This window comes from Hemiscyllium ocellatum, chromosome 12, assembly GCF_020745735.1.
Source record: "Hemiscyllium ocellatum isolate sHemOce1 chromosome 12, sHemOce1.pat.X.cur, whole genome shotgun sequence".
Classification (NCBI taxonomy): domain Eukaryota; kingdom Metazoa; phylum Chordata; class Chondrichthyes; order Orectolobiformes; family Hemiscylliidae; genus Hemiscyllium; species Hemiscyllium ocellatum.
In genome coordinates, this window is record NC_083412.1 from 77,450,708 (window position 1) to 77,472,876 (window position 22,169).

The 22,169-nt window shown below is 41.2% G+C and overlaps 1 protein-coding gene across 3 annotated transcripts in view; it reads left to right on the top strand.

The window, feature by feature from the left end:
• The first annotated feature begins 3,477 nt into the window (after window positions 1-3,477).
• Window positions 3,478-22,169, top strand: part of LOC132821147 (interferon alpha/beta receptor 1a-like) — a 38,743-nt gene continuing 20,051 nt past the window's right edge. The window contains exons 1-5 of one of the 3 annotated variants that reach the window (XM_060833739.1): window positions 3,478-3,626; window positions 11,246-11,377; window positions 15,986-16,109; window positions 18,867-18,908; window positions 20,808-20,983. In XM_060833739.1, the coding sequence (XP_060689722.1) occupies window positions 3,581-3,626; window positions 11,246-11,377; window positions 15,986-16,109; window positions 18,867-18,908; window positions 20,808-20,983 (520 nt within the window). In that variant the 5' untranslated portion in view covers window positions 3,478-3,580. The remainder of the gene's footprint in view (window positions 3,627-11,245; window positions 11,378-15,985; window positions 16,110-18,866; window positions 18,909-20,807; window positions 20,984-22,169) is intronic. The other 2 variants (XM_060833740.1, XM_060833741.1) reach the window with 2 other exon arrangements.

Genomic DNA, 22,169 nt, shown 5'->3' on the forward strand with positions numbered 1-22,169 from the left:
AAAAGAGAAAATGCTGGAAAATCTCAGCAGGTCTGGCAGCATCTGTAAGGAGAGAAAAGAGCTGACGTTTTGAGTCTAACTGACCCTTTGTCAAAGCTAAAAATAGGGAGAAATATTTATACTAGGCTGAGAGAGGGTGAGTCATGCCTCCAGAAGCAAAGGTAGCAATAAAGAAGTGATAATGACAGTGCATAGAGAGATTATAGGGACACTAGGAGCTGTGAGTGACCAATGCCAATGCTATGTGACAAAATATGTGGGGGATGGGAGGATGGGTCAAGCAGAGGCAAAATGGAAAACAGGGGAGAAGGGTAGCAAAGGAGGAAGAGGAGAGGGCAAAGGTGATGACAGAGTGGGAGCGAGAGAAAGAGAGACAATCAAGAAATAAGAGGTACAGAACAATGAAAAACATATTTTAAAAAGGGGAATAAAATAAATAAAATAAAATTACGGAGCAGAATGAAAACAAGGGGTCGAGATGGAATAATCATCTGAAGTTGTTGAATTCAATGTTGTGACTGGCAGGCTGTAACATGCCTAGTCGGAAGTTGAGATGCTGTTCCTCCAGTTTGCGTTGAGCTTCACTGGAACATTACAGCAGCCCAAGGACAGACATGTGGGCATGGGAGCAGGATTGTGTGTTGAAGTGGCAAGCCACGGGAAGGTCTGGGACCTGATTGCTTACAGACCGAAGGTGCTCAGCAAAGCGATCACCCCGTCAGCGTTTTGTCTCTCCGATATAGAGGAGACCACATTGGGAGCAACGAATGCAATAGACCAAATTGAAAGAGGTACAAGTGAAATGCTGCTTAATCTGAAATGAATGTTTGGGACCTTGGATAGTGAGCATGGAAAAGATAAAGGGGCAGGTGTTGCACCTTCTGCGATTGCATGGGAAGGTGCCGTGTGTGATGGGAGACGTGTTAGGTGTGATGGAGGGACTAAGTTGTCCCGGAGGAAACAATTTCTGCGGAATGCAGACCTGGGGAGGGAAAGGAAGATGTGTTTAGTGGTGGAGTCGTGTTGGAGTTGGCGAAAATGGCGGAGGATTATTCTTTGCATGTGAAGGCAGGTGGGATGAAAGATGAGAACAAGAGGGACCCTATCCTTGTTCTGGGTGGGGAGGGAGGGGGTGAGGGTCGTGGCGCGGGAGATGGACCACACACTGTCGAGAACCCTGTCAACAACTGTAGGTGGGAAGCCATGGTTGGAGAAGAAGGAGCACATATTAAGAGCTCTACTTTGGAAAGTGGCCTCATCGGAACAAATGCGGCAGAGGCGAAGGAGCTGAGAGAAAGGGATAGAGTCCTTACAGGACGTAGGGTGAGAAGAGCTGTAGTCCAGATAGCTGTGGGAGTCAGTGGGCTTGTAACGGATAATAGTGGATAGACCATTGTTGGAAATGGGGACAGAAAGATCAAGGAAAGGAAGGCAAGTGTCAGAGATGGACCAGATGAAGGTGATGGATGGGTGGAAACTGGAAGCGAAGTTTATGAAATTTTGCAGGTCAGGACGACAGTATGAAGCTGCACCGCAATAGTCATTGATGTACCGATAAAGCAATTGTGGAGGGGACCCGGGCAGGCTTGGAACAAGAAATGTTCCATATACCCCTTGAAAAGGCAGGCATAGCTAGGACCCATGCGGGTACCCATTGATACACCTTTGATTTGGAGAAAATGGGATGAGTTGAAGGAGAAGTTGTTGAGAGGGAGAACAAGTTCAGCCAGGCGGAGGAGAGTGGTGGTGGATGGAGATTGTTCGGGCCTCTTTTCAAGAAAGAAGTGAAGAGCTTTCAAGCCGTCTTGGTGTGGGATGGAGGTGTAAAGAGATTGCACATCCATGGTGAATAGAAGGTGGTTAGGGCCTGCGAATTGCAAGCTTTCAAGGTGTCGCAAGGCATCTCAGGAATCCCAGATGTAGGTGGGGAGGGAGTGAACCAGAGGTGTAAGGATGGAGCCGAGGTAGGAGGAAATAAGTTCAGTGGGGCAGGAGCATGCTGACACAATGGGCCTGCCGGGATAGTCCTTCTTGTGGATTTTGGGGAGTAGGTAGAAATGGGCTGTCCGGGGTTGGGAGACTATGAGGTTGGAAGCTGGGGGTGGGGGGTGGGGGAGGCATCCGGAGGAAATGAGATCAGTCACGGTGTTGGAAACAATGGCTTGATGCTCAGTGGTGTGGTCATGCTCCAGGGGCAGGTAGGAGGAGGAATCTGAGAGTTGGCGCTCAGCCTCTCCGAGGTAGAGGTCAGTACGCCAGACGACAACAGCACCCCCTTTGTCAGCAGGTTGGGTGACAAGGTTGGGTTTGGACCTAAGGGAGCGAAGGGCAGAAAGTTTGGATGGAGAGAGGTTGGAATGGGTAAGAGGGGCAGAGAAATTAAGGCGGCCAATGTCCCGTTGACGATTGTCAATGAAAAGATCGAGGGCAGGAAATTGTCCTGGCGGGGCTGTCCAATTAGAGGTGGAATGTTGGAGGGATGTGAAAGGATCTGTGGAGCGGGGGGAGGGGACTCTTTCCCAAAGAAGTGAGCACGAAGACGAAGGCGACGGAAGGAGAGCTCAGCATCATGTCGAGCCCGGAATTCATTGAGGTGGGGACGTAAGGGTACAAAGCTGAGTCCTTTGCTGAGTACATCACGCACTGCCTCCTTTCTTTTGAGCTGGATACATTTTGCTGCCGGAAATTCTCCTGAACACAATCCAAGAATGTTGCCCATTAAACTACCATTACCCCAGTCAATATATGGACAACTGAAGTCCCGCATTATAAAGTCCCATTTGTAGATTTGTTCTTCCATACCCTTCTCACTAGTTTGATGGTCTTTAGATTACACCTAGCAATGTAATTATACAAGCTAAAACAGAAATTGCTGGGAGAAACTCAGTAAGTGGAGCAGCATCTGTCGAGAGAAAGCAAAGTTGACGTTTTGAGGTTGGTGACCCTCCTTCAGGGCTTTTGTTTTGCCAAAACAGGGGTTTTGTTTGCTTCGGACTTGAAACCTCACAGTTCTTGGTTTCAATTAATATAATTACACCCGTCTTGCTTCTTTACTGTAATCAAACCGATTCTGTCTTTGAACCCCGTGAAACGTCCTCTTTCCCCAGTGCAGAGATGCTGTCCGTAACATCAGTTGTCCTCCCTCCATCCATTTTTCCTTCCCTGCAGTTTCCAAACACCTTGTGACCAGGAATATTGAACATCCAGACATGCCATTCCTGGAGCTAAGTCTCCGTTCCCGCCAAAGTCGGTGCCTGTAACTCCGAAAAACCCTGTTTATCTACACTCTGTGCATTCACACTGATTCTAGTTCGGAGTTCCTTCATGACTTTGTGCCCGGCTCCGTCAGTGTCAATGGCGCAGTGAGTCTGCCGGGCCGCTGGGGGCAATGTGAGTGGGAGTGTGGGCGGCGCTATCTGTCAGCCGGCCCAGTGGGGCGGGGCGGGGCGGGGCTGGTGACGCATCCTCCGCAGTGAAGTCAGGCTGCGGTACAATGTTTCCTGTAAATCACATGGAAGCTGGATGACAGTTTGTAGAGAGTGGGGGACGAGCGAGGGGTGTAAGAGCTGAGTAGTATAGTATGGCTGTGGCTGTGGCCTTCATCCTGACAATGTCTACACTCCAAGGTAAGACCCGGCTTTTCCTTCAGCTTTCACCTTTGGGACAGTAGACGCGGCCCATCCCAACTTCTACTGGGATCAAATGATGCGCTTTCATCACTGAAAGTTTAAGTGAAGGGCCCCCGTCTTTATCTTTCACTAAATTGACTATTGTTATTTAACATTTTGTGGTCAACTGCTAAATAGAACGCGGTTTCATTTTTATTTGGAGATGCCAGTGTTGGGCTGGGGTGTACAAAGTTTAAAAAAAATCACACAACACCCGGTTATAGTCCAACAGGTTTAATTGGGAGCACACTAGCTTTCAGAGCGACGCTACAACCACCTGATGAAGGAGCGACGCACCGAAAGCTAGTGCTTCCAATTAAACCTGTTGGACTATAACCTGATGTTGTGTGATTTTTAACTTCACTTTTATTTTGTTTGGACTTGAGAGTATTGAACACCCACTTGCATAAAGACGGAACATGTAAGGTTCTTCACCACCGCGTCATGGATTTAGAAATAAAAATCACACAACACCAGGTTATAGTCCAACAGGTTTATTTGGAAGTACTAGCATTTGGGGTGGGGCTGCTCCTTCATCAGATAGACCTGATGAGCTTTTCCAGCCTGTGTTTTTTAATTTGATTTCAGATTTCCAGTACTTGCTAGTGTTTCTTGTAAATTTTGCATTTGCGACACTTGTTTGGAAATGATTGCTCGGCCAAGGTTTCTGTTCTCTCGCCTACAGTATTTCCATCTGTTCTAAGAGTGCTGTCAGTAATCTGATGATTCATTTAATTATGCATTGAGTGTGTCAGTGTAGAAGAAAGGACATGGTAACCAGATTTTTTTTCATTTCATAGAATTCCTATAGTGTGGAAGAGTAACCCACAAAAGAGCGTGACAAATGCAGAACTAAGTTTGCTTGAACTAAAAGTGATACAGAAGTGTCAGTAAACAGATAAAAATTCGGGAAACTATTTGGCCTATCTTCATTCCTCTTTGCAATATTGACCCTGATTTTCATGGGGTATGGTACCTTGAGGTATATGCCATTAGATGTTTTCCTCTTCATGAGTTTTATCTGGAAGTTAAAGTGTAAGCTGACAATAATGTAATGAAAGCGTGGGATCTATAGATTTACCAATGAGATTTAAGGATCGAAACAGAACCAAGAACAAAGAGAAAGTAAATTATAGTGAATTCAGGAGTCAACTCTGGCATGTGAAAGAGACACAGAAAAGTCAGAGGTAGAGAATTGAGACAAAGGAAAAGTACTAAAACCTTCACACAGCTTCATAACTCTAATCTTAAGGCATGTGCTAGCACTCCAAGGTTAAAAGTTTGAAACCTTATGAAATAAATTTTCAAAAATATCTGTTAAAATGATTGTGAAGTTTAATTAGGGCACATAAAGTAGGGCGACTGTTGTAAGCACTATGTGAATGATGTTGAAAGAGCTCAAGAATTTAGTTGACAGTGTGATCCATCACAGCAGATCAATCAATGAATTTTCATCCATATGCCCATAATAGAGAACAAGGTACAGAAAGGTGGGCTTGAATTATGGAATATTATTCTGCTTTTTTACTTTTACATAAGGAAACCAATAGAATCTTAACTGTAGACTTATTAGAAGTGGAACTTCAGTTTTTCAGCTTTGGAAGTAGGTGTTTAAAGATATACAATAAATCACAGTGGAAAAGATGTGACCGTAAGACAACAGCACACACAGTCATAGAGTCACAGAGCTGTACAGCATGGAAACAGACCCTTCAGTACAACTTCTCCATGCTGACCAGATACCTAAATTAATCTAGTCCCATTTGCCAGCTTTTGGTCCATATCCCTGTAAAGCCTTCTTATTCATGGACCCATCCAAATGCCTTTTAAATGTTGCAATTGTACCAGCCTCCTCCTCTACTTCTGGCAGCTCATTCCATACAAACACAGCACCATCTCTACTTGGAAAAAGTTACCCATTGGGTCCCTTTTAAATCTTTCCCCTCTCACCTTAACCCTATGACCTTTAGTTTTGGATTCCCCTATCCTGGAGGAAAATCTTTGGCTATTCACTCTATCCATGTCCCTCTTGATTTTATAAACTTCTATGAGGTCACCCCTCAACTTCTGATGCCCCAGGGAAAGTAGCATGAGTTCAAACTAGTGTAAAAGACAAATTAAATTATTAGAAGTTTTTGCAAATGGAAGCAACATTCAGGAAGAGTGATAAGGACAAAAGCTTTGGTATTATAAAAAGTATTGTTTATAGATGTTAAGTAGGGCCAAATAATCTTGCTCATTCTTATCTGCCCACTAGCCCATCACTTGTGATTTAATTAAAATAACATAGTCCTGCAATTGCTTGATTTATCTCGTTTTAATACATTTGGTAATACTGAGTTCTTATGCAGTTTATTAGCAGGGATCTTAGTGTTAGAATTCTTCAAATAAGTAACAAGCAGTTTAGATAAAGCCGAGCCAATGTACATGATCTATTTGGATTTCCAGCATGCCTTTGACAGGGTGCCATGTAGGAGGTTCTGAAATAAGATAAGAGTCAATGGTGTTAGGGGCCAGGTACTAGCACGATTAGAGGATGGGCTGATTGTCAGAAGGCACCGAGTGAAGATAAAAGGATCTGTTTCAGAATGGCAGCCGGTGACTAATGGAGTTATACAGAAGTCAGTATTGAGACCAGAACTATTCATGTTAAACAGTAGTCATCTGGGCGAAGGAACTGAGGGCATTGTTGCTAAGTTTGCAGAGGACACAAAGGTAAGGAGGGGGGCAGGTCGTATTGAGGAAATAAAGAGACTGCAGAAAAACCTGGACAGTCCAGGAGATTGGACATAAAAGTGGTAGATGGAATACCACCTGAGAAAGTGTAAAGTCACTTGGGTAAGAAGAATATGAGAGTAGACTATTTTCTGAATGGAGAAAGCCATTGAAGGAAGATTGCTGGGCCACCTAGATATTTGTATCATCAACAACCACGGGTAAAATGCTAGAAGTCTGAAGGTTGGCTAATGTGATGCATTGTTTAAGAAAGACTAAGGAAAAAAACAAGGAAATATAGACAATGAGCCCAAAGGCAGTGGTAGGTAAGTTGTTGGAGGGACAGGATTTACATGCAGTTGGAAAGGCAAGGACTGATTGGGGATTGTCAATGTGGCTTTGTGCATGGGATATCGTGTTTCACTAACTTGAGTTTTTTGAAGAGGCAACAAAGATGATTGATAAAAGCAGAATGGTAGACATTGTCAATATGGACTTCAGCAAAGCATTCAACAAGATTCTGCACAGTAGACTGGTTAGTAAGATTAGATCACATGAGATCTGTGGGAGCTAGCCAATTAAATATAAAATCGACTTGAAGGTAGGAGTCCAAAGGTGGTGGGAGATGGTTGTGTTTTGGACTGGACGCTTGTGATTATCGGTGTGCCACAAGGATCGGTGCTGAGTCCACTGTTTTTCATTATTTACATAAATGATTTGGATGTGAATATAGGAAGCATAGTTAGTAAGTTTGCAGATTACACCAAAATGAGTGGTTTAGTGGACAGTGAAGAAGATTATCTCAGAAATGAGATGCACCAATCAGCCAAGGAGTGGCAGATAGATTTTAATTTTAGATAAATGTGAGGTGTTGCACTTTGGTAATGCAAACCCAGACAGGAGTTATACAGTTAATGGAAGGGCCACCAGGAGTGTTGCCGAACAAAGAGACCTCGGGATGCAGGTGCATAATTTCTTGAAAGTGGAGTTGCAGGTGGGAAAGATGGTTAAGAAGGCATTTGGCACATTTGCCTTCATTGTCAAAACCTTGAGTGTAGGAGTTGGGACAGCATGCTGTGTCTGTACGTGACATTGGTGAGACTTTTAGAATGCTGTGCACAATTCTGATCATCCTTCCATAGGAAGGATGTTAGTAGGCTTGAGAGAGCACAGAAAAGTTTTCACGGATATTGTCAGGACTGGAAGTTTTGAGTTATAAGGAGGTGCTAAATAGCCTGAGGCGTTTGTCCCCTAAAAATTTCAGAGACTGAAGGATGGCCTTATAGAAATTTATTAAAATCATGCAGCGCATGGATAGGATGAATTGCCAAGGTCTTTTTCCAGGGTGGTGATGTCCAAACTTGAGGCATAGATTTAAGGTGAGATGGGAAAGACTTGAAAAGGATCTGAGGGATAGGTTTTTCATGCAGAGGGTAGTGTATGTATGGAATGAACTGCCAGAGGAAGTGGTGGAGGCGGTTGCAATTGTAACAATTAAAAGACATCTGGATAGATATTTGAGTAGGAAGAGTTTAAAGAGAGATGGGCCAAATGGTGGCAAATGGAATTACATCACTTTGGAATATCTGGTTGGCGCAGATGAGATTCCGTGCTGTGTGACTCTATGACTCTATAAATCTGAAGTGCAAAGAGACTTTGGAGTCCTTTTTCAGGTTAATGTGAAAATTCATTTGGCAGTCAAGAAGGCAAAAGGACTCATGATTAAGATTAGATTAGATTACTTACAGTGTGGAAACAGGCCCTTCGGCCCAACAAGTCCACACCGACCTGCCGAAGCGCAACCCACCCATACCCCTACATATACCCCTTACCTAACACTACGGGCAATTTAGCATGGCCAATTCACCTGACCTGCACATCTTTGGACTGTGGGAGGAAACCGGAGGAAACCCACGCAGACACGGGGAGAACGTGCAAACTCCACACAGTCAGTCCCTTGAGGTGGGAATTGAACCCAGGTCCCTGGTGCTGTGAGGCAGCAGTGCTAACCACTGTGCCACCGTGCCCCCCGGTGAACTGTGCCACCGTGCAGCACTGTTTGCATTCATTTCAAGAGAGTTAATGTACAGGAGCAGAGATATCCTGTTGAGGCTCTATAAGGCTATGGTCAGACTGCATTTGAAATATTGTGATCAATTTTGTGCCCTGTATCTAAGTAAGAATGTGGTGGCACTGGAGAAGTTCCAGAGGCAGTTTACAATGATGAACCTGGGGATAAAGGGCTTGTCATATGAGGAGCGGTTGTGGACTGTAGGACTGTTTAGATGGATGAAGGGAATTTCATTGAAACTTGTAGAATACTGAGAGGCCTGGACAGAGTGAAGAGGGAGAAGATGTTTCCACTAGTAGGAGAAAGTGAGGTCTGCAGACGCTGGAGATCAGAGCTGAAAATGTGTTGCTGGAAAAGTGCAGCAGGTCAGGCAGTATCCAAGGAGCAGGAGAATCGACGTTTCGGGCATGAGCCCTTCTTCAGGAAAATTAATAGGAGAGACTAGCACCCGTGAGACTACAGCCTCGTGAAGGAATGACCCTTTAGAATCAAAAAAAAAGGGAATTTCTTCAGCCAGATGGTGGCTAATCTGTAGAACTCATTGCCACAGAAGGTTGTGGAGACCAAATCATTCTGTGTATTTAACACAGAAGTAGACAGGTGCATGATTAGTAAGGGGATAAGGGTTACGGGAAGAAGGCAGGAGTTGAGGTTGAGAAATATATCAACCATGATCAAATGGTGGAGCAGACTCAGTGAGTTGAATGGTATGATTCGGCTTCTATATCTCCTAACCATGTTACGGTTAGAAAATCTACCTATCACCATTGCAGAGAAACAAATGGAATTTGATGGAGAAGGTTGTTCACCAGTAAATTGAATTGAAAAGAGAAGAATTTGGCTGTGTACAATATGTTGATCTGAAAAGTAGTGATTTTCTGTAAAACCCTTCATCCATGTTGATCTTGCAATTTTGAATGAGTGTGTATTATTTTTCATGTTTTTCCAACATTTTATGTACTTAAACAGCTTTGCGGTGTGCTTTGATTTCTGCAATCAAGTAATTTTTCAATTATGAACTATCAGTGAACTGAACTGGTTTAGAGAGCTGAACTTTTGACTCCTATGTAACAAAATTTGGGCTTCCCATACCATACACCGTTTAATGAGTGATATGTTTCCTTAAAAATAATATCTGCTGTAAAGAGATGTTGATAATAAAGCTTCTACTGCTAACTTATAGCTAAAAGCTTCATTTCTGTGGAATCAGAACAGCTCCAATTACTACTTGTCATTCATTACTAGTCATTGAGGCTTCTAGTTGAAATTTGTTATGAATAGCACCAGTTAAAAATGATAAGGTTTTGTTCAGTCTGCTTGTAATGCTGAGTTTAGCATTTTGTCTTGTTTTCTGACATTCAGAGGTGGGAGTTCTGAGTTAAATTCTTTTTGAAGAAGTAATTGGTAAAAATGAAACTATATTTCTCTTACTAATGAAATTGCAAGCACCTCGCCTCCACTGTCTGCTCCAATTGTCTGCTTTCCCCATCGCCCATTAGGATATTTGTATAGAGAAGTCTTGCAAGAAACATCTCACTACACTGCCTACTAATCTTTTCTCTTACGTAAATCAGCCAAAGATTACTTTCATTACTGACATTCTACAGAACTTGTTTTCACTTCCGTGCCCAAAGAACCATGATTTAGTCATAAAGATATACAGCACGGAAACAGAGCCTTTGTTCCAACTCGTCCATGCTGACCAGATGTCCTATGTAAACCTAGTCCCATTTGCCAATATTTGGCCCATATCCCTCTAAATCTTTCCTATTCATGTACCCATCCAGATGCCTTTTAAAAGTTGTAATTGTCCCAGCCTCCAGCACTTCCTCTGGCACCTCATTCCACGTACCACCCTCTATATGGAAAAGTTGTCCCGTATGTCCCTTTTATATCTTTCCCCTCACACCTTACACTTATGCCCTCTAGTTTTGATTCCCCCATCAAAGAGAAAAGACCCTGCCTATTCACCCTATCCATGACCACTTCCATTTCATAAACTTCTGAGGTCACTCCTCAGCCTCCAACACTCCAGGGAAAATAGCCCCAGCCTATTCAGCCTCCTCCGATAGCTCAAACCCTTCAACCCTGGCAGTATCCTTGTAAATCTTTTCTGAACCTTTTCAAATTACACAACATCCTTCCTATAGGAAGGAGACCAGAATTGCACACAATACTTACTCCAAAAGTGGCCTAGCCAATGTCCTATTCAGCTGTTACACAACCTCCCAACTCCTATACTCAATGCACTGACCAATAAAGGCAAACATACCAAACAACAATTTCGTGTAAAGACTAATCTATTTAGCCTCTTTGTACACTAATTTGAGTTCCATTCCCAAGCTATCATTTGTCCCAGCAGATAGTATGGTTAGGAGATATAGAAGCCAAATCATGCCATTTAGCTCACTGAGTCTGCTCTATCATTCAGTCATGGCTGATAAGTTTCAGGAAGCAGAATGTCTTTTTTTCCATTCTTTTACCCAAATAATTAACTTGATCAGTTCATCCATGATAATCTGCAATAGGAACTTGGTTATATATTTAGGATTGGTAACAATGTGTTCACTTAATCTAGTTTTGTTCTAATGGGTGCATTGCGAAAATGGAGTAATACAACATCAGGCACTGATCAATGTAATATTTTGCTTATATTCTGCTCTGAGTGTGAGCCAGCTGTGGTCAAAATTCAGACACGGTGCAGAGGTTTGTGGTAACAATAACAATAAAACTATGTACTCGTGTAAAAGTTGATCCTGTACAAGTCAATTACATGATTTGTGAATGCTAGGTATTTGGTGGTCAAAGCGAAAAGAAAGTCAAGGCCAAACATTATTTGAGATTGGAAGGAAAGAAGCCATTGCTCGCAATAGCTGGACTGCAGATGCAAAGTTAAGGGCGAAATTAACAAATGCTTCTCAATGTGAGTAACAACAACAAAAAATAAAAGTTACAAAGAGATAATTAAAGTAAGTGTTGATTCTGTTTTTAACAAGGGGAACCTAGCGCTGTGCAAGAGTGGATGGTGGATTTGTTGATTCCACTGAAATAGTTGCCTGGAGGAATGAACAATATTTTTGTGAAATGCAATGGAAATGCAATTTCAGGCTAGTTTTTTTTTTCTGCAGTATTCCTCAGGAGTGTGTGTCGTGCATTGGGTTTGAGGGGTTTATGAAATGAGCCACTGCTCTATTTTCATATTGGGTTAGGATTAGATTAGATTCCCTACAGTATGGAAACAGGCCCTTTGGCCCAACAAGTCCACACCGATCCTCCAAAGAGTAATCCACCCAGACCCATTCCCCATATTTACCCCTGACTAATACACCTAACACTGTGAGCAATTTAGCATGGCCAATTCACCTAACCTGCACATCTTTAGATTTTGGGAGGAAACAGGAGCACCCGGAGGAAACCCCCACACACTGGGAGAATGTGCAAACTCCACACACAGTCATCCGAGGCAGGGATTGAACCTGGGTCCCTGGCGCTATGAGGCCACAGTGCTAATCACTGAGCCACTGTGCCACCCACGAATACTATTAAATACTATTTAAATTAATTTGGCAATATTTTGGGTTCCTTGCCATGAGAGGTGACCTTATCCATTCATTTTGGCCCAAATCATGAATGCATATCCATTCCCTGAAAATGTTAGCCGTGTAAAAGTTAATGTCCAAATTTCGTCCTTTTAAGTTTGGTTTTAAAAGTGCAAGCATATATGGCATCAGAAACAAAGACAGAACTTTTTTTGGAAAAGCTCAGCAGATCTGGCTGCACCTGTTAATGTTTTGGGTCCAGTGACCCTCTACTGTTGTAAGTCTGCAAGAATAACTTGAGGTTGACTTCCCTCATTTGTACCTCCACTACCCTATCAGGCACAGAAGAATGCTTGCCCTCCATTTAACACTTACCGATGAATAAAGACTGCAGTGTTTCAAGATGCTTCATCAGTACCAGCCTGAGACTTTTTGTGTGGACATTGTCCCTATACCAATCATTGGAAACTCAAGAACTAGGAGGCAGGGGTGAATTCTTCACTTTAAGCAAATAATATTTAAATTTAGAAAACCTCAACACGAAAGGACATGGGTGTACTTGAAATACAGAAAGTTATCATACATGCTGTAGGTAATCAGGAAGGTTCATGGAATGTTGGTCCCTGAAGGGGGTTGGAGTAGAAGAGTGAAGAAGTCTTACTGCAACTGTACAAAATGAAACCGCATTTAAGATATTGTGAACAATTTTGGACCACTTATTTAAGAAAATATATTATTTTGTTGGAGGTAGTTCAGAAAAGGATCGTTCCTAGTGTGGAGGGATTCTTTTAAGCAAAGGCTAAACAGATTTGGACTGTACTCTTTAGAAGAATGAATTATGATCTCACTGTAACATTTGGATTCTTAAAGGGCTTGGCAGGATAAATGCTGAGAGGATGTTTCCCATCGTGGCTCAGTCTACAACCAGAGGGCATTGTCTTAAATTGGCAGCTCTTAATTCAGTGACTGAGATGAAGAATTTCTTCTGAGGATTGCAAGTTTGTGGAACTCTCTGCCACAGAGAGCTAAGAAAAATGGATAGATTCTTGATCAGTAGGAGAATCAAGGTTTATGGGAAATACAGGAAAGTGGTCATGAGGACCGTCAGATCAATTCTGGTCCAATTGAATGGAAGAACATGCTCAAGGGGCTGCACAGTTTACTCCTGTTCCTGTTTCTTATGGTCTTATCAGTATTGATTATGACTATTAATCCTACAGATTTGATCCTTTTGTTTTGAAAAAGAGGAAATGAATGTTTTATATGAAATCACATTAGTGAAACAGGTTAATACTTGACAGCGAACATGGCTTTGTCAAGGGCAGGTCATAACTGACCATTTGATTGAGTTCTTTGACGAAGTGACGGAGGCAGTGAATGAGGATATCGCTGTGGATGTTGTATATTTGGATTGTCTGAAACCATTTGATATGGTGCCAGGTTGGTTAGTAATTATAAATGTTTAGGGTTGATGTGTCCTTGACAGCATGGATTAGATGTTGAATGAAAAATAGGAAACAGAGAATTGGTATAGATAGGCATTTTTCAGATTGGAGATGAGTTGAAAGTAATGTTCCCCAGAGATCAGTGTTAGACCCTTGACTTTTTCTGATTTACATAAATGATTTCTATAAATGGAGATGGGTGTTGAGAGCAAGATTTGCAGATGATATGAAGCTAAGGAGAATAGAAACCGCACCAAGGACCCGGGTTCAATTCCCATTTCGGGCAACTGTCTGTGTGGAATTTGCATGTTCTTCCCGTGGCTGTGTGGGTTTCCTCTGGATGCTCTGGTTTCCTCCCACAGTCCAAAGATGTGCAGGTTAGGTGAATTGGCCATGCTAAATTCCCCATAGTGTTAGCTGGTTTAGTCAGGGTAAGTATAGGGAAATGGGTCTGGGTGGGTTGCTCTTCAGAGGGTCGGTGTGGACTTGTTAGGCCAAAGGGCCTGTTTCCACACTGGAGGGAATCTAATCTAAAATAAAATTGTGAAGCTGACATTTAGCAACTTAGAATCATAGAATCATGTTGCATGGAAATAGACCCCTTGGTAGAACCAGTCCATGCTGACCATGTTTCCGAACTAAACTAGTCCCACCTGCCTGCACTTGGCCCATATACCTCCAAACATTTCTTAATCATGAACTTCTTTAAATGGTTTTTAAATGTTGTAACCACCACTTCCTCTGGCAGTTCATTCCACACGCAAGCCACTCTGTATATAAAAAAAAAGTTGCTGCTCATGTCCTTTTTAGAACTCTCTCCTCTCACTTTAAAAATTTGCCCCCTAGCTTTGAACTCTCCCACCCTAAGGAAAAGACCCTTGTTAATTTACCTTATCTATGTCCCTCGTGATTTTATAAACCTTAAAAAGGTCACCCTTCAACCTCCTCCATGCCAATGAAAAAAGTCCCAGCGTTTCCAGTCCATTTTTATATCTCAAACCCAGCCCTCTCCAGTTCAATAATATCCTTCCTGTAATGAGGTGACCAGAATGGCGCACAGTACTCCAAAACAGGCGCCTCCAATGTCCTGCATGTCCTCAACATGACGTCCCAACTCCTTTAATCAAAGTTTGAGCAATAAAGGCAAGCATGCTAAATGTCTTTTTAACCACCCTGTTTTTAACCACCCTGTCTATCTGTGATGCAAATTTCAAAGAATTATGTACCTGAACCTCTAGATCTCTCTACTCTACAGCACTACTCAAGAGTTGGTGCTGGAAAAGTACAGCAAGTTAAGCAGCATCCAAGGTGCAGGAGAGTCGTCAATTTGGGCATAAGCCCTTCAGGAGTTCCTGGTGAAGGGCTTGTGCCTGAAACATTGACTCACCTGCACTTCAGATGCTGCCTGCCGTGCTGTGTTTCCAGCTCCACAGTTTTTGACTCTGATCTCCAGCAGCTGAGTCCTCACTTTCTCCTAACACTACTCAGGACTTAATGATTAGTTGTATAAGTCCTGCCCTTGTTTGTTTTACCAAAATGCAAGACTTTGCATGTAGCCTAAGTAACTCCACCAACCACTCCTCAGCCTACTGACCCAGTTGATCAAGATCTCCTTGTAATCTCTAGATAACTTCAGAGGGACATTGACAAATTGGTCAGATGGGCAGACGCCTGACAGATAAATTTCAATGCAGAGAAATGTGATGTAATGCATTTTGGTAGAAGAAACAATACAGACTCGATAGTATAACTTTGAGAGAAGTACAGATGAAGAAGGAGCCTTGGGTTCACATGCATAATTCTCTGAAGGCAGCCAGGCAAACTGAAATAGTTGTTCAGAAAGCTTAAAGGATCCTTGGGTTTAAAACAGTGGCATAGTTTGTAAAAGCAAGGAAGTGATGCTACACCTCTGCAAATCATTAGTCAGGCCACATTTGTTGTATTGTGTTCAGTTCTGGATATCTTATTTAAGAAAGGATGTTAATGTTCTGGAGAGTATGCAAAGGAGATTTACTAGAATGATCCCAGGAAAGAGGGATTTTATATACAAGGAAAGATTAGAGAAATTGGACTTATTCATCTTGGAGCAGAGATGATTAAGAGGTGGCTTTACTGAGGTATTAAAAATTCTGACAATTTTGACAAGGTAAAGAAGGATATTCTGTTTCCACTTGTTGATATGTCACTAACACAATTTCAAGATTGTCAACAAGAGAACTAGAAATGAGATGAGAAAAAAACTTCTTTACTCAGACAGTTGTTAGGATTTGGAATGTGCTGCCTGGGTGAGTGGTGCAGGCAGTTTCCATGCGCCATTTCAAAGGTGAGCTGAATATATATTTGAAAGTGGTGACTTTAGAAAGCTACAAAAAAAGAGCTGGAGAATGGGTGTAGCTGTTTAGGGAGCCGGTTCAGAGAAGATGGGTTGAATGGCTTCCTTCTGTACTGTAAATGTACTGTCCAGGAAAGGTTAAAACATTTGGAGTTTCTTTTACTTTGGTTTTTCAGTGCATCTGACATTCATTGCTTTGTTTTTATTTCTGGCAGTGCTTGGAGAAATACCGATACCTACAAATTTACAGATTCATGCTTATAATCTAAAGTATGAGCTTAAATGGGATGATGTGCAACGAGATAATTACAGTGTGAGCTATACTGTACAGCGCAAAAGGTAAGCCAGTAATTCTTGTATTTAAGTTTTTGAAAATCAACTAGTACTTCTCAGTTCTTGGATACAGAAAATGATCTTATCGCACTTCACGCTGCAGAAGTAAAGATGAAAACATGGAGCAGGGGTGAGAAAAACAAAACTGAGTAGGGACCAAAAGAATATTAAAGATGGGTTTTCCAGAAGAAATTTGTTAGAGGGTTCCAGAGGCCACTAAATTAACAGAGGTCCTGTGTCAATAAGGAATGTGAAGTAATTTGCAATGGAGACATGTGCATCCTGAACACTCATGAAATGATCAGTCAGTTTCTTTTATAGGATGTGTGTGTCATTAACAAGGCCTGCATTTCTTATCTATTCTATGTAGAAAATTCCCTATCTATTCCAAATGAGTAGTTTGCTAGGCCATTTTAGAGGACCGTTACAACGCAACCACATTGCACTGAGTTTGGAGTCACATGAAGGCCAAGTGACCTTATAGAGGTTTACAAAGTCATGAACGGTGTGGATAGGATGAATATACAGAGTCTTTTTCCTGGGGTGGTGGAGTCCAGAACTAGAAGGCATAGATTTAGGGTGAGAGGGGAAAGTTATAAAACAGGCACCTTTTTCAGCAGAGGATGATGTGCATATGGAGCGAGCTGCCGGAGGAAGTGGTGGAGGCTAGTATAATTACAACATCTAAAAGGCATCTGATGGGTTTATGAATAGGAAGGGTTTAGATGGATATGGGCCAAGTGCTGGCAAATGAGACTAGATTAGGTTAGGATATCTGGTCAGCATGGACAACTTGGACAGAAGAGTCTGTTTTCGTTCTGTACATCTCTATGACAATGACCTGATAAAGGCAATAGATTTCCTTCCGCAAATGGAAATTATTGACACCTAGCTTTCAGTTTTCAATTAACTATTTATTAATTGAATCTAAATTCCATCAGCTGTCATAGTGGGATTTGAACCCATATCTCCAGAGAATCACCCTGAAGCTCTGGATTACTACTTCAGTGACATTACTTCACTGTTGTCATTCTCACCTAGCAATGAGATTTCTTCAAGCTAATCAAGAAAATCATAAGAGATTTACTGGGACAAGGGGATCAATGGAGATTGATCAAAATAAGAGGCTAGGAAGAAAACTATTAGAACAGTCTAGCTTTGGGGTTATAAAGGTTTAGTGTTTTAACTGAGTGAGTAAGCAAGATCATTAAATGTGATTTGATTTAATAAATCTTGTTCCTGTTTCAAGGTAATAACCTAATATCTAAATGATTTCAATGCTATCATAAGGATTGAAGATAACCTCTGTCATTTGTGTCATGGTGGTATTCATGATGCAAAATATTTCAGTTCTTTGACTGTGCTAAGGATTGATTGTCTGGCTTTGCAAGGGTACCTTTAAGTTGCCCTGTGAAAGCAGGTTTAGGAAATCACTGGAAAACCGTGAAAGCTCACAACCAAAATTTGGCACCAAAATCACTTTCATGTTCAAAACTATGGCTGCTGATTTCAGCTGTTATGTTCTTCATGTTTTTCTTTATCCTCAACATAGTCCTGTGTTTGGCTTTGCTGCAAACTGGTAAATGTTGGTAGACCAGAGGCTGACACCCATTTGAATCTGGTGACAGGAAAAACACACAAGGTGCATTCTGATTTGTTGAAGGAAATGTTACCTCCATCCAGCTTAGTAAAAATTGTTGACATCTTTCACAGCCATTGGATATATAGGTGGGAGTTGATGAGTATATGAAGATCTGAAATACTAAATTAGCACATAGGTGGTGTTGAGCATCATGCCCTGGTTAGTCATCACTAAGCACTCTTCTTGTGTTGGATGAGTCAAATTATTATGAGAAATCTCACTCTTTTTTTGTCTCTTTGCACTTTGTAACTCCAAGGGAGAAGCAGTAATATAATGGTCATGTACCAAAAGCAAATGTTGCTGGAGAAACTCGGGTGTGCAGCATCTGTGGAGAGAAAGCAGTGTCAATGCTTCAGGTCCAATGAAGCATCACTGGATCTGAAACATTGACTCTGCTTTCTCTCCACACATGCTGTCAGATCTGTTGAGTTTCTCCAGCAACTTCTGTTTTGGTTTTAAATTTCCCCCATCCACAGTTCTTGGTTTTATTTTAGTCGTAATGTAATTGGATTAATAATACAGAGACTCTGGCTAATTTTCTAAGGGCTCAGGTTGAAATCCCACTACAGCAGTTCATGGAGTTTAAACTTAATAAATTCAATTAATAAAAACTCAGAATTGAAAGCTAGTCTTGGTTATGGTGATCATGAAACTGTCATTTGTTTTTATAAAAGCCTAACCTGGTCCTTACCTGCTCTGTCGTACATATGATTCCAGATTTACAGAAATATGGTTGACTCTTAACTGGTCTTTGAAATGACTTGGCAAGTCACTCAGTTGTACAAAGTAGTTATAGAAACCTCAAAATGGAAAACCATATCTACTCTGGGGTTTAGGAAGCTGACTCACCACCACTTTTTCCAGGACAATTCGTGTTGGGCAACAAATGTAGCCATGCCAGCAATCTCCATATTCCAAGAAAAAAACTTCTTTAAAAAAAAAGTTGGTATTTGTTTTTTTTCCCGCTATAAGCAGTCAGGCTAATATCTAGATATATGTCAATTTCTTCGATACATTTTATATCTGTGAACCTGCTTGTCTTTTTTGATTCATAACTGTGAAAGGTTCACTGTAAAATATGTTTTCAATTTATTTAAATTTGTATCCTCTGGTCTTACCAGAATTTGTGAAGCACAAGTAAACCACAAAATGAACATTAATACGTAAGTATGTGTGAAAAGGTGTGAACATAATAAAAAAATTCACGATAATGTGGGTATAATAATCACCCTGCAATTTCCAAAACTAATTTGCATGTATGCTTTTTCTATGCCCTGTCCTTTTCTCTATCTGTAACCATATTTCCTGTTTCACTCTCCCAGTGTAGTCAAAATGGTCCTAATTTTCTGTGTGGCACATTCTGACTGTTCTTCTGACTATTCATCATAAGCAGCACATGAATTGGCTTCCTGGTGGACACTACTATTTTGCATGTCATTGAATTAAGCCTCTTTTGCCTTATTGTGTTTATTCAGCTTGTTTGAAATGAAATTGTGTTTGTACTAAATAATAAACTTTATCATTTTGTTACAATGGTAGAAATGGAATTTCAAAGAAGGCTGAGTTCTTTCACTAATCTAAAGGATCACACAAGTTTCAACTTTTGCAATGTTTACTGCAACAAGCAACATTGATTAGACTAGATGTAGGTTTGCTGGCTGAGCTGGAAGGTTCAGTTCCAGACACTACTTCACCCTACTAAGAAACATCTTGAGTGGGCCACAGGTGAAGCACTGTACATGATTTCTGCTTTGTGTTTATATGCTTGGGTTTCTTTTAGTTGGTGTGGTCATTTCCTGTGGTGATGTCATTTCCTGTTCTTTTCTCAGGGGGTGGTAGATGGAGTCCAATGGATGTGTTTGTTGATAGAGTTCCAGTTGGAATGCCATGCTTCTAGGAATTCTCATGCCTGTCTCTATTTGGCTTGTCCTAAGATGGGTGTGTTGTCCCAGTCGAAGTGGTGTCCTTGCTTATCTGTATGTAAGGATACTAGTGAGAGAGGGTCATGTCGTTTTGTGGCTAGTTGATGTTCATCTACCACCCCCTGAGAAAAAGAACAGGAAATGACATCACCACAGGAAATGACAATGCCAACCCAAAGAAACCCAGACATATAAATAGAAAGCAGGAATCATGTATAGTGCTTTGCCTGAGACCCACTGAAGATGGTATCTAGTAGGTTGATGAAACGTCTGGAAATGAACCTTCCATCTCAGCGAGCAAACCTACATCCAGAACCTCAACCTGAACTATAAATCTTCTCAGAACTTGCGATTAAAACTTGCTTTAAGACACAAAACAAAACTTTCTCCTTTACTCCAGCTCTCCAGCTACAGTTATACTTCAATCTGTCCCTTAAGGAAACAGACACTTTTCCCAGAACCAGCCCAGGGTCATTCTTGATTCTTAAGGCCTACTTCAATACTTTTCATTTCCCAGCCAGTTAATTTTGATCTCAAATTAGCTTTACATGGTCAGGTTTCTCCTGGAGATTTCTTTCCAGCACAAGGTAAGCATATTTTCCAGTCTATTTTCAAATCCCCATTAATTTGATCATTTCAATCTAAGTGTAAACTACCCCCTGCGTTCTCCTTTACAAGGCAGAGTCTTTCAGCCTGTAGCTTCACACTCCCTCCCAATCCCTTGTGTGTATCTGCCAGGATGTCTTCGAAGCCCTTCCCATCTCCAAATCAATGTGTATCGCATGGGTCTTCTACCCTTGTATTGTTTAAATCCCAATTGTATTTTATCTTATACTTTAAAATACATTTATTTATAACTATTTAACTTGACATTCGCAACCTGCCTAGGAGTGGAAAGTGTGTAAACACAGACACTCCTATCATTGCCTTTAGGCATGAACAGCTTGAATGTTCTTTCCAGTGAAGCAACGGGTCTCCCTTTAATCTTTAACAGCTATTCAACCTAGACCTGTTAGGCAGTCTTCAGAACAGTTTAATAACCCCTTTATTTTATACTTTGTTTAAAAGTATTGCCCTGAAACATATTTTCATAACTCATACTTGTAGCAATACACTGAATTGTTAATTGTTTCTTCTTAGTAATGTTGGAAACTGGGCAGACGTGAAGGGATGTAAAAGCATCAACGAAACACAGTGTGATTTAACTTCAAAGAACATCCATTTTTTGGGAAGCTATACCTTCCGTGTACGAGCACAACAGGGGAATCAAACATCGGCTTGGTTGAAATCAGCATGCTTTGCACCCTATAAACACAGTAAGAAACGTTTTGGAGATTAAAATCAAACAATATTTGGGCCACTAGGGCTTTCTACCTTTGGCATGTGAATTCAATCCATGGCAATTCTGCTGGAATGGAAACCTTTCTGCTAGCTTTAAGGATTCTGCATCAAGTGCATATTCAGTATAAGCCAACTTTATTTTTGTCTCTACACTAACAGTGTCATTTGTGATACTCATGCAAAGACTTTGCAAAGTATGTAATGTAATATTTTGCAGCATGACAGTCTAAGTAGTGTTTCAGTGGGTTCCATTTGTGTATTCTCAAGTCTGACCACATAAGTAATAATCCAGTTCACAGGTAATAGCTTGTGATACTTTGACATACCATGCTACTTTTCAAATGAATTTGTGCTGCAGGTTAAGGATTATAAGAGTTTTTATAAAGTGTGACTTTAATTAGGATGTCATTAGTTCAGAAAAATTATGATTTAAGTGCAAACAAAATATTCTATCCATCTATGTCACCCTTTAAAGTACAGCAATAGTATATTTTTCCAATTGCCCGATCTGTTGTGACTTGTCTGAATATGATGCCAAATTAGGAGTACTTTGGGTCCATGCATAACACGAAATTACATTCTTCATTTTCCACTTGAAATCCTGACGCTGTCAGACTGGTTAGAGAGTTCTGCTACATCATATGTTCCCTGACTAGCCAAGACGCTGACTTCATGGTGACTGGATTTAATCACTGACCCCCTTTATGAGGACCAAAGCTAAGAGTTGATCAAACTCTTAACTCTTGTTTATTAGAGTCATACAGCACAGAAACATATCTTTTGATCCAACTTATCTACAGCAACCTGACAACCCAATCCATTCAGTTTTTTCTTAAGTACTTGATTCCTTAGTTGCGAAGGGTAAATAATGAGGGGCGTAATTTGAAGTTGAAAGTGGGGATTTGAGAATTTTGGAGAACTGGAATGCAATGCCTCGGAGAATAGTTGAAGTAGAAAAATATTTAGATTATGAAATGGCATAATATTGAAGGTTATGGACCAAATGCTGGAAAATGGGACTAGTGCAGATTTAGAGTAGTTTTTATGTCCGTGTGGACTTGATGGGTTGTTGGGTCTCTTCTATAAGGTATGATTCTATGAGAATAGATACCGGAAGGACGTAAGAGCATGGAGAAGGTACATTAGCTTAAATGGCCCTTG